At 36.8% G+C, this 13,045-nt stretch overlaps 1 protein-coding gene across 1 annotated transcript in view; it reads left to right on the top strand.

Moving 5' to 3' along the window:
• Positions 1-13,045, top strand: part of LOC129524470 (histone-lysine N-methyltransferase 2C-like) — a 61,539-nt gene that overhangs the window by 639 nt on the left and 47,855 nt on the right. The window contains 4 exon segments of the mRNA XM_055350061.2: positions 3,417-3,536; positions 6,304-6,420; positions 11,865-11,966; positions 12,159-12,263. Of these exon segments, the coding sequence (XP_055206036.2) occupies positions 3,417-3,536; positions 6,304-6,420; positions 11,865-11,966; positions 12,159-12,263 (444 nt within the window).

Raw genomic sequence — 13,045 nt, forward strand, 5'->3', positions numbered from 1 at the left:
TGTGCATGCATCTGTACTTGGTAATATTGCTGAATGCATGTTTTATTGACAAAGCCTCTCCCCTTGCCCAAACTCTAGTCAGGATCCTCTAAGCCTCCTCTCAGCCTCAGCCTTCAGTGTTCATCCTAGTCTGGCCCACATCTCTCAGGTTTAGGAAGAAACTTGCAAAGAATCCCCCACTCTCAGTACTGATCACCTTTTATATCTGATCAAATTTGTTATCTCCCACCACCCTCCAGATGATTTCTGATCAGTCTGGCCTGCCTTCAGTAAGAATCCTGTTCGATCTGTTTAACCCAAATCCCCTTTGCCCCTGATGTTTCCTCTTAGTATCCCCAGTTGAGCCAATTTTTAACCATTAAAAAAATCTTGGAAAAATTAAGTTCAGATAGGTTCCAGAGTGCTTATGTTCATTTCTTGGCTTTCCGAAGACCTGGCATATCCTCTTTAAATTGCCTCAATACAAGAAAATACAAAATGGAAAGAAGTAGACATTAGAAATTGGAAAAATGGAGAAATACAGGAATGAACATAAGTTTCTTTTTCAAGTAATTAGGTAAATTGTAAGGTGTTTATATTTAACTTTTTCTCATTAGCTTTAGCCCCTTGAACCTTTGAGAACATGTTATTACTATATTTATCGAATGTCATATTTTTTATTTTAACATAGAATGGTATTTTCACTCAAATCTCTTGAAACATATATTTATAGTCAATAGTTAAATTTTATTTAATATCAATTGTTTCTTTTTATTATTATTTTCTTAAAAAATAATATTGGCCCGGCGCAGTGGTTCACACCTGTAATCCCAGCACTTTGGGAGGCTAAGGTGGGCAGATCACTTGAGGTCGGGAGTTGGAGACCAGCCTGAGCAACTTGGAGACAACCTTTCTCTACTAAAAATACAAAAAGTGGCCGGGCTTGGTGGTGCATGCCTGTAATCCCAGCTACTCAGGAGGCTTGAGGCAGGAGAATTGCTTCAACCTGGGAGGTAGAGGTTGCAGTGAGCCGAGATCGCACCACTGCACTCTAGCCTGGGTGACAGTGCGAGACTCCATCTCGAAAAAAAAGAAAGAAAGAAAATGCCAGACATTTATTGAAGGGCTGGAATGGTATAGTGAAGTGTTCTGAGTCAGTTGGGCTCTGACTGATAAAGAGCTTGGCATGTTTGAAGGACAGCAAGGAAGCCAGAATAGCTGGAGCATAGCAGCAGGGAGACAAGTGCCACAAGATGAGTTGGGGAAAGGTTTGTCTTTTAAGTGCTCTGAGAAGCAATTGAAGATTTGAAATAGAATAGTGACTTGCTTGATCACATTTGTACTTTTGAAAAGTTCCTCTGGCTGCTGTGGGGAAAGGCTTGAGTAGATGCAGGGTGGGAGAAGCATAACCAGCAGTAGACTCTTGTGGCAGGTTAGGTGAGAGATGGTGGTGGCCACGACTGGGCTGCTAGTGGTGGAAGTGACAAGAAGTAGAAGGATCGGAGACAAAACTTGAAGATAGAAAGTCTTGAATTTGCTGATGATTTGCATTGACGAAGTGTTGGGGGAGAGGACTGAAGGAGCAGAGGAGAGTGACAAGGGACTGGATGTCATTTATAAGGATGGGGAAGACTGGGATGAAACCGCTTAAGGGAGAAATTTTAAACATGGCAAAATTAAGAGGGGTTTTATGTGAGAAAATGGAAATGCTAAGAAGGAAGTTGAAAATCCTGCTAATTTGGAGATCTTTGATTAAAACTAGAAATAAGAATGTGGGAAGCATCAACTTCCAAGATGCCCTCATTGTAGATAACACCATTTAGGATCTAGGCTCAAGCCCTGGGAAACTCCAGGGCTTTGGAAGTCAAATAGAGGAAGAACACGTACAGGAGATGAAGAAAGATTAGCGAGGAAGTCAGTGAAATATCCACAGGTGGGCTGCTGCCAAATCCAGCAGAACAGTATGCCAGATGTTAGGAGCATGAGTAAAATGAGAAAAGAGAAATGGCTTTTGACAACACTTCCCTACTAATAGTAGGGAAGAAGACATAGGTACAGATTCAAGTTGATTTCAAATTATGAAAGTGAGGTAATTGACCTGCAGTGGTTGCTGCTCAGTGAAATCAGCATAGTGATTACCTGAGCTAGGTTAGAGATTTGATGGGTAAGAAAGAACACCTGAGGGTAATCCTGGAGGGGAAAAAAATAAAGTGTTTGCTGGAGAGAATGAGTTGGATTGCTGGACTTCAATGTGTGTGGGTTGAGTTTGTGACTTAAAAATGAAACCAGTCTATTGCTTGTGTGGCTTTTCCAAAATACTGTTATTCCGCTACCTATCTCTTACCCCAAGAGTAGTCACATTCTTATTTCTGGTTATTTTAATTCCTGGTATTTGTATGTGATTAATGAGATAGTACTTGTTAATTTGATGATATTCTAGAAACCTGGTAAGTACTATGTACCTTGTCTTAAGTTTTGGTTACTTGATTGGTAAAATTATGCATGCACCATTGAATTACCTAATTCAAAATATATTCATTTATTGTTTGACATTTGTCTTGTTTTTCTTTAAAATGTTATCTTTGTGGAGTAAACATTTTTCTTTATGCTGTTTAGCATCTTCAGATTAGTTCAGGGTATTGCTGAATGTGGTTGTTTGGAAGTAAAATGCTTTAGTTTTAGTTATATAGATTTTAATAAGATAATACTTTCTATATAATTTATCAGGTACTTTAGGCATTTTAATTTGCAAATTTAGGACAATTTGCTTTAACGTTTCTTCACTTTTGTCCATTGGATGTAATTTCCATAAAGTATTCATTTCTCTAAGTAAAAACCGAAACCAAACCGACAACTAATGGTCACTGAAGAAAGAGTGATTAAATGCTAAGGTTATAATGGTATTTGCATTTGAATGTTACCAGCTCTCTACAGTGTAAAGTTTATGCATTTATCGATTGCTTATGTTTCTCACTGCATTCTTTGGCCTACTGGTTTTGGTTGTTTATAGCTATAGAATATAGAATTCCTTATGGTTATCCATTTCTCCTTTTAAGTAGAGTGATAGTTGTTAGAAGAAAAATAACCCCCCAATACTTTCTTCTAGTGTTAATTCTTAAAGTGTGATTGACTTTTATTTACTTTTTGGTGCAGTAATTGCAGTTCATGAGTCAATGTTGATATCATATAAACCTTAATTTTTAAAGTTTCATTGTAGTGATGTCTCTGTAGCAGCAAACATTTAAGTTATTTAAGTTATACTTAAATGTTTAAATCACTGTTAGTGATTAGCTTATTTTGCCTTCCTTGAAGCAATTTGTCCTAAATTTCCATACGTTTGCATTTGTTTTTGCTGTTCTAAAATTCCTTAGTTGCTGGCTTTGACCTTTTATGTTGCTGAGTTTTACACATCTATTTTCTCAACTGCCATATCCTAGGAGGCTTGGAGTACCCATAATACAGTGAGCCCACCTTCCTGGTCCCCAGACATTTCAGAAGGTCGGGAAATTTTTAAACCCAGGCAGCTTCCTGGCAGTGCCATTTGGAGCATCAAAGTGGTAAATAAAATTGCATTTACATTCATATATCATTTCTGTCTGATTTGTTTTGCCCTACTGGGTGTTAAGAATTAAATCTTTCTTTTCTAGATTGAGCTTCCAGAAACACTATTTAAATCTAAAAATTGTAATGTAAAGAAATAATATGCTTGCATTTAAAAATCAAGTATACATTTTTAATACCTCTTTTTACGGTTAATTCCTTTTGTTGTGATTACTACTGGTTTTATGAGGGAGAAGTCCTTGACATGTAGACCAAAAGGTAATTAAGGACCTTTTCATTCATGATATCATAAAACTTTGTTGCTTAGAAAAAAGCAGAAGAAAAAACTCCATTAATTTATTATGTTCTCATGGAGAAGAAATACCAAAATTGTGGCAGATTTCATTGTCTGTTTAATACCTTAAAATGACAAGGCTTTTTCCCCCATGGCATTGGTTGATGGCTCTGCCAGTCCTTGAAGTGAGTTAAGTAGTGTGATGCATTTTGAAGAGAAAAAAATTAATTTGAAAAAGTATTAACTCAAAAGTTAAAATACTTCATTGACTGGAGATGACAGTTTTTCTTCATATTCTATATTTAATATTCTGGAATATGGCTGTTTAATTCAGACTAATCAAGGATTTTAAGGAATTCTAGATTATACTTTATTTTCTTTCATGACTGGAAGAACTATTTTTTTTTAACCTCCCTACCTCACCCTGATATCATCCAAGATATTGAGGTATAAATATACCTCATTTGATAGTTTGATAATATAGACCACCAATTTTTACTTACTTTTTTTCTGGGTCAGCATTTCATGTTTGAGAAAATAAATTGAGAGACTACTGTAGTCTTGATTTTTAATCGCTGACTTAATTTTTCAAAAATCTTTTATACCAATTTAATAACAAAACAAACTCGGCCTGGCACAGTGGCTCACGCCTGTAATCCCAGCACTTTGAGAGGCTGAGGGGGCAGATCACTGGAGGTCAGGAGTTCGAGGCCAACCTGGCCAACGTGGTGAAACCCCGTCTCTACTAAAAATACAAAGAGATTTAGCTGTGCGTGGTGGCATGTGCCTGTAATCTCAGCTGCTAGGGAGGCTGAGGCAGGAGAATAGCTTGAACCCAGGAGACGGAGGTTGCAGTGAGCCAAGATCACACCATTGCACTCCAGCCTGGGCAAAGAAGCGAGACTCCATCTCAAAAACAAACAAACAAACAAAAAACCCAAAAAACTAACCTGACCCCATCCATCTGTTGTGTAAAGAAGCTGATGCACTTCTCAAAAGGGATCTCAAGGAGAGCAGGGTAAGAGAAGACAGGAGTGGCAGTTTGAAGCTGGGAGCTGGCTGTATTTATTACATCCAAAGGGAAAAAAGCCATTCCTCCCATTCCTTTTGTCCATGTGTTTCTATTTTATGCTTACAGTATCACCATCAATTTTTGACTTGGAAACCATTCTGCTTAACAGGGAATAAGTTCATTTCAAACTATGATAGGGACATCAGTTGAAGATATGACATATTATTTAACTTATGGTGAGGGAAACACCTAAGTATTTTCCTGAGCATCTGGATAATTTTAAATATACATAATTCATCTACTTAGGTAGGTGCCAGGTTTTTTCAAGGAGTAATTAATTAGTACAAACAAGGGTGAGGGGGCAGGGAACACCATACTCTGGTACTTAATGTCTGAAATTATCAGGGAATTTAACACATTTTCCAATAGGTTTATTTCTTGTGTAAGAAGTCAGATAAATTATTTCCATTTCAAGTATTTATTATTCAGATTATTTAAAGCAAAGCTTTCACAAAGCCTTTTGTCAGCTTTCCTGTAATCCTCAAATAATTTTTCCTGGCTGGACGCTTTGGCTTACTCCTGTAATCCTGGCACTTTGGGAGGCAGAAGCAGGAGGATCACTTAAGCCCAAGAGTTCTAGGCTGCAGTGAGCTGTGATCACACCACTGCACTCCAACCTGAGTGACGAAGAAAGTTCTTGTCTCAAAAATAAAAGTAATAACAATAATAATAAATTTTCCTCTAAATACAATGGTGAATGAGGTAGAAATGTTGAGTTCATAAGAGAACTGTTGAATAGTGAAGGAAACTGACTTAATTTTAGTGACAGGAAGAATACTGTTACACACTAGCAAAAATGAACTTTCATGCTGATGTAGCAGTACAGAATATGCTTCCAACCCAGGGACGCTGGAGCCAGACTTGCTAGCTAAGCGACCTTGGACAAGTTACTTAACCCTTTTATTCCTCAGCACACTCATCTCAAATGAGGATAATAAAACCTACTATATGGGATTGTTGAGAGTAAAAAATACTTAGATTAGTACATAGTAAGTACTCAACAGATGTTAGCTATTACTGTAATCACCGCGAGACCAGTTAATGAGAGAGTTCTTCCTTATCCTTACTCTATATTGAATACAACTTGTTGCACTTCGAAATATCTGGATAAGGCTATAGTTGTTGTCGTCACCGAGAATGTAGGAGTGGGAAAGAGAAAAATCATGCAAAGGCTTGCTGATAGCGTTCACAGTGACAGCCCGAAAGTATGATTCTAAGGTTGTAAGCATTTTATATTTAGATTTTTAAGTTGTGGAGTATGATTTTAAAGATAAAAATAATAAGCCAGGTCTCTTAATACTTATCTAAAGAAGTGTTTGTATAACATTTAATAAAATGTTTTATCTCAGTGGCATTTGGATTTAAAAATTATTTTGGGCTGTCACAGAATGTTGACTTTTCCTAATCTATTACATAGGGCCGTGGGTCTGGATTTCCAGGAAAGCGGAGACCTCGAGGTGCAGGACTGTCGGGGCGAGGTGGCCGAGGCAGGTCAAAGCTGAAAAGTGGAATCGGAGCTGTTGTATTGCCTGGGGTGAGGCTTGCTTCATGTATATTTTCTCTAATCTAAATGTCAGTTAATGATGAAAATCTCATAGCAAGTTATTTTGAACTTAAGAGTCATATAAATAGGTCAAAATGTTTATTTTACTGTCCTACTTTGCTTTTTTTTTTTGAGCCTCTGGTTACGTTTTCTTGTATATTTACTTTCTCATCCTTTCTCTTTTCTTACCTTCCTCTTTGACTCCTTATCTTTCTATGCCAACCCTCTCTAAAAAGTCAGTATGTAATATAGTTGCTCTTTAATTTAAAAAATTTTAAGATTGATATTTGCTTAATATCATGTTATGAGGCTTTATTTATATGTGTATTACAAATATATTTGCTAACTACTAGCAAATATTTTATGTAATAACTTTGCTATTTATTAAAATCCTGTTTTTAAAATTCTGAAATGTCATTTTAAGTATAGGAGACAGGTGAAATTGTTCAAGTTTACTACTAAACCAGGAATAAGGAAGCTTGGATTCTCGTCCTTTTTTCAAAAAGAAAAATTTTCAAACCAGGCTTATTGAGGTATAGTTGATATAAGCTATATTTGACATGTACAATTCCATAAGCTTTGATATATACATATACAACCTTGAAAACGACACCACAATCATGATAGTGAATATATTCATCTCCCAACATTTCTTCATGTCCCTCTGTAATTTTCTGCATTCCCCCTGCCATCCGTTCTTGTCCCCAAGATTAGTTTGCATTTTCTAGAGTTGTATATAAGTGGAATCATACAGAACTGTATGCTTTTTGGACTGATTTATTTCAGCACAATTATTTGGAGATTCATCTATGCTGTTGTACTTGTTAACAGTGTACTCCCTTTTCTTGCTGAGTATTAATAAAACTGTGGATGCACCACAGTTGTAGACCTGTGCACTTTTTTTCTTCTTCTTTTTTTTTTTTTTTTTCTGAGACAGGTTCTCTTTCTAATTCCTGGCTGGAGTGCAGTGGTGCGATCATAGCTAACTCCAGCTTTGACCTCCCACCTCTGTCTCCCAAGTAGCTGGGACCATAGCTGTGTGCCAACACACCCAACTACTTTTTAAAAATTTTTAATAGAGACAGCATCTCACTATGTTGTCCAGGCTGGTCTCGAACTTCTGAGCTCGAGCAATTTTCCCACCTTGGCTTCCCAAAATGCTGGGATTACAGGCGTGAGTCACCATGCCCCAGCCTGTAGTCTTACATTCTTGTAATGTCTTCATCTGGTTTTGGTATCAGCATAACTCCAGCTTCATAGAATGAATCAGAAAGTATATTCTCATCTTCAGTTTTCTGGAAAAGTTGTGTAGTAGTGGAAATGTATCTTCTTATATTATACATGAATTTATTAGTGAAAGCATCTTGGCCTGAAATTTTCTTTGTGGGGGGTTTTTGTTGTGTTTTCTTTTTTTTTCTTTCTTTCTTTTGAGATGGAGTTTCGCTCTTGTTGCCTAGGCTGGAGTGCAATGGCACAATCTCAGCTCATGCAACCACTGCCTCCCAGGTTCAAGTGATTCCCCTGCCTCAGCCCCCTGGTTCACCATGTTGGCCAGGCTGGTCTCGAGCTCCTGACCTCAGGTGATCCAACTGCCTTGACCTCCCAAAGTGTTGGGATTACAGGCGTGAGCCACCATGCCCAGGCTGGAGTGCAGTGGCGTGATCTCTGCTCACTACAGACTCCACCTCCCAGGTTCAAGCAATTCTCCTGCCTCAGCCTTCTGAGTAGCTGGGATTACTGGCATGCACCAACATGCCTAGCTAATTTTTGTGTTTTGGGTAGAGATGGGTTTCGCCATGTTGGCCAGGCTGCTCTCGAACTCCTGACCTCAGGTGATCCATCTCCCAAAGTGCTGGGATTACTGGATGAGCCACCGGTGCCCAGCCTGTGGGACAGTTTTTAACAACAAATTGTATTTCTTTAATAGGTACCTATTTAGGTTATCTGTCTCTCCTTGCATAAATTTGCACCTTTCAAGAAGTTTGTTCATTTTGTCTATCTTGACAAATTAAAGGAATGGAGTTGATCATAATGTTTCTTATTATTTTAATACCTGTAGAATCTGTAGTGATTTCACCTTCCTCATTCTTGATACTAATAATTTGTATCTTGTCTTATTTTTTTCGTGATCAGTCTGGCTAGAGATTTATCAATCTTATTGATCTTCTTGAGTCAGCCTTTGTTTTCATGGACTTTTCTGTTTTCTTTCCTCTTTCTGTTTTATTGATTTATATTCTCATCTTTATTTTTTCCTATCTTCTCACTTTGAGTTTAATTTGATCTTCTTTTTTTGTTTACTCTTACGTGTCCCTGCTTGGAAGGGACACTTGTGAAGTTTAGGTCAGAGCTTTCTATTCTCCTTGGCTTATATCTGTGGTCTAGGAAAATGAAATTTCTATCACCTTCTGGATAAATCACACTATTATCTATGCAGGCAACAATAGCACATATTTTCTCAAAGATTACCTTTGCCCTCAAGTTAGGTTTTATTTTTCTAGCAGTCTAAAGGTCATGAAATAAATTATAAAATAAAAACAGTGGGTCTTCAAGCTAGATGATACTGTTTTCTTTCTTGCATGGACAATTATTTTAAAATATTTTGGTTTTTCTGCACTTATTATTTAAATATGACTCCCCACCCCCACTTGAATCTAGGGACATTGTAGTTTTCTACTGCAGACTTTGTTTCTGGTTTATACTGGGAATATATTGTTTATCATTTTCAGTGAAAGCATCCACTGGTTAAATTTCCTTTTAAAAATAATAATGGATCTTTACAATTTCTTTGAGCTGCTCAGTGTGTATAATGTGTTGAATTTTCTGTTAGTAGTTGGGAGGTAGAAATAGATACTTTATCTCTATTTTAGCCATTTCCCTAATTATATATCTCAATAGTCTTGTCAATGCATCATTAGTCGTATGACTGAATTAATGATTACTTTTAGTAGTCACTTAATTTCTTACTGATGATGATGATTCTACTTCTGTGAATCATCTTGGATGATTCTCTAAAATCTTAGAAAGCTAATTTTGTTAATGCTATGCATATAACACATCAATACATGTTCTCTATTAAAAAAATTAAAGCGCTATAGGTAGATCAGAATTTACCATTACTAACTCCTCAGTCCTCCTTATTTCCCTGTTACCAGTTTGGTATATTTATATATTAGGTTGATCCATATGAAATTGCCAATATTATTTCTGAACTGATGAAAAGCAGCAATTTCTTATGATTCAACCTCTTATATGTGCCCATAGACTACATGTAATTACTTTGCAGGTTTTTATATTATAGTGCTATACCTCAAATACTGTTCTGCAATTTATTTTTTCACTCAACAACGTCTTTTGTAATTTCTTTCATGGCAGTCTATACAAGTTTCTACCTCCCTACTTTTAAAATGTTGCATAATTTTCTAATGTTTGGATTTGTCATGGCTTTACTTACTCCCTAATGATGAATATTGGCATTATTAACACTTGTAGTCATTAGGGTTCATATGACTATAAATTGCTCTTATAAAGCATTAGTACTATCCATTAAAACTGCTTTTAGGCTGGACACGGTGGCTCATGCCTGTAATCCCAGCACTTTGGGAGGCTGAGGTAGGTGGATCATGAGGTCTGGAGATCGAGACCATCCTGGATAACATGGTGAAACCCCATCTCTACTAAAAATACAAAAAATTAGCCGGGCATGGTGGCAGGCACCTGTAGTCCCAGCTACTTGGGAGGCTGAGGCAGGAGAATGCCGTGAACCTGGGAGACAGAGCTTTCAGTGAGCTGAGATTGTGCCACTGCACTCCAGCCTGGGTGACATAGCAAGACTCCATCTCAAAAACAAACAAACAAAAAAACAAAAAAAAACTGCTTTTAAATGTATTTGTATTGAAAAATACTGAGATGTAGTCCTTCTATTTAGTTAACCAACCAACCTTCCTTCCTTCCTCTTTTTTTTTTTTTTTTTGGAGACACAGTCTCACTCTGTCACCCAGGCTGGAGTGCAGTGGCGTAATCTTGGCTCACTGTAACCTCTGCCTCCTGGGTTCAAGTGATTCTCCTGCCTCAGCCTCCTGAGTAGCTGAGACTACAGGCATGTGCCACCACGCTCAGCTGTTTTTTGTATTTTTGGTAGAGACAGTATTTCACCATGTTGCCCAGGCTGGTCTCCAACTCCTGAGCTCAAGCAATCCACCCACTTCAGCCTCCCACAGTGCTAAGATTATAGGCATGAGCCACCACACCCAGCTGGTTAATCTTCTTTCAGTTGTTCCTCAAGAAAAGTAATTCAGTTGTTTTATGTTTTGACCTTGAACATAACCTGTTGTGTTTCAACTCTGTCTTTCCAGGCTTAGGTTATAAGCTTTTTAAAGAAACAGGATTGTATTTTATGATTTTGGCAGTGCCCTCCTTGTCTTCTTTCTACAACTTCTAGTTCAGAGCTTTATTTTGTTTCATAGTCACTCTAGAAATTATTAACAAACCAGTGGGTACTTAGTTGATTTAGTCACATAGAACTAAGTCCAGACTGACAATATTGGTTGATAATCATTTGGCTGATACTGAAATTTGGATGTTATTAAAAATAATATTCTAAAGCGGTGCCAATAGAAATATAATGAGAACCACATATGCAATTTAAAACTTCCTAGTAGCCACATTAAAAAGTTACAGTGAGCTGGGTGCAGTGGATCATTTGAGGTCAGGAGTTAAGAGACCAGCCTGACCAATATGGTGAAACCCCGTCTCTACTAAAAATACAGAAATTAGCTGGGCATGGTGGTGGACAACTGTAATCCCAGCTACTTGGGAGGCTGAGGCAGGGAGAACAGCTTGAACCAGGAGGCAGAGGTTGCAACGAGCCGAGATCGCGCCATTACACTCCAGCCTGGGCAACAAGAGTGAAACTCATCTCGAAACAAAATAAAGGTTATAGTGAACAGGCGAAATTAATTTTAATGCCTTCCATTTTGACCGATATATCTAAAATGTTACCATTTCAACATGTAATATGTAATTACGTGCTGTATTTTATGTTTGCAGGACATCTCAGTTCAGACTAACTACATTGCAGATCCCAAGTGTGTGTCATTAAAATAGTGATAGATTTGTGTGTGTACATACTTATAATATTATCATTTATAGTTTCTTGATTAGAATTCTGCATAATCAAGTCTTACTAAGACAGGTTTATTATATTTTCTCATTACTTCTTGGTCTAAAGGAATTCTACCTCTAAAGAGAGAATGAGTTGAATAATAAAATGTCATGACTCCATTTTACTGTAGTATCTTAGCATTAATATTTGGAATTGTTATTCTAGACCTTAGCAAAAATATATGTTTTGATTATGAATTTTCTGAAGCTTTCCAGTTAAGTGTAAAACAAGTGAAAAATATAACTTTGTATTTTGTGTATTTTGCTTTTTATAGGTGTCTACTGCAGATATTTCATCAAATAAGGATGGTGAAGAAAACTCTATGCACACTACGGTTGTGTTGTTTTCCAGCAGTGACAAATTCACTTTGAATCAGGTTTGAACTTGACAATTTACTGTCTTCCTCATTGAATTCCTCCTTGTACATTTCTGCTTTATCTCATATACACAGAAGTGATCCAATATTTAGCTATAGAGCTGTATTAGTTAAGAAGGTATTTTTAAAGTAAAATTTGTAGGTTTTTAGCTTAGTCTCCATTTAAAATATGTTCTGTTTTCTTAACTTCAGGATATGTCTGTAGTTTGTGGCAGTTTTGGCCAAGGAGCAGAAGGAAGATTACTTGCCTGTTCTCAGTGTGGTCAGTGTTACCATCCATACTGTGTCAGTATTAAGGTAAACATCCTTAAATTGAGTTAACAAATATGTATTGAATTTTTATTTGGTTTTAGTAGTAACATGAGCTCCCAGTTCTCACAATTAAGTATTATGATTATTAAACATATGTGACAGTATTTAAGTACTTTAAATACTGCTTTTAAGGGTTTCCTATCTCAAGAAATTTGCTTCTCTATAAATCTTATATTGTACTAATATCCTGCTTTTGTCTTGAAAAAGTAAAACATAAAAATATATGCATTTAATTTAAAAGACAATTTATACTATTCACAAAGATTTTAGGTTTAGCTGATTCATTTTGTCTGTTGATTTATAAAGCTGAGAACTGGAGTATTTAGTAAAAAATTATTAGCCCATTCTGTTCTTTCCCACATTCTCTCTCCTCTGTGCTCACTCATACACAAAATGACATTTTCTCCTTACAGCCAAAAGAAACAAAACAAGTGTCATATTTAATGCAATTGATAATAATCGAGAGTCAGCACTGCTCACTTTCAAGCATTTCAGGATAGAGGCTTTCTGGGGAACCTTTTAAGTGGTATCGTGTGCTTGGTTTTAAATATGGACAGGTCTCAATACTTCACTAGTTGTATCTAAGGTTCTTGGTTTTTTCTTTTTAAGAACTCAGTCTTAATAAAACTTACATATTTGAATAAAGTGTCATGGCCACTGGAAGCAAGCATGGAGGTATAGCTGTACAGCAGAGGTCTTAAACTGTATACTCCACAAGGAAATCTTTTCTAGTATTGCCATACCTTGTAATATAAATACTAACCTCA

The sequence above is a fragment of the Gorilla gorilla genome, chromosome 13, assembly GCF_029281585.2.
Source record: "Gorilla gorilla gorilla isolate KB3781 chromosome 13, NHGRI_mGorGor1-v2.1_pri, whole genome shotgun sequence".
Lineage (NCBI taxonomy): Eukaryota > Metazoa > Chordata > Mammalia > Primates > Hominidae > Gorilla > Gorilla gorilla.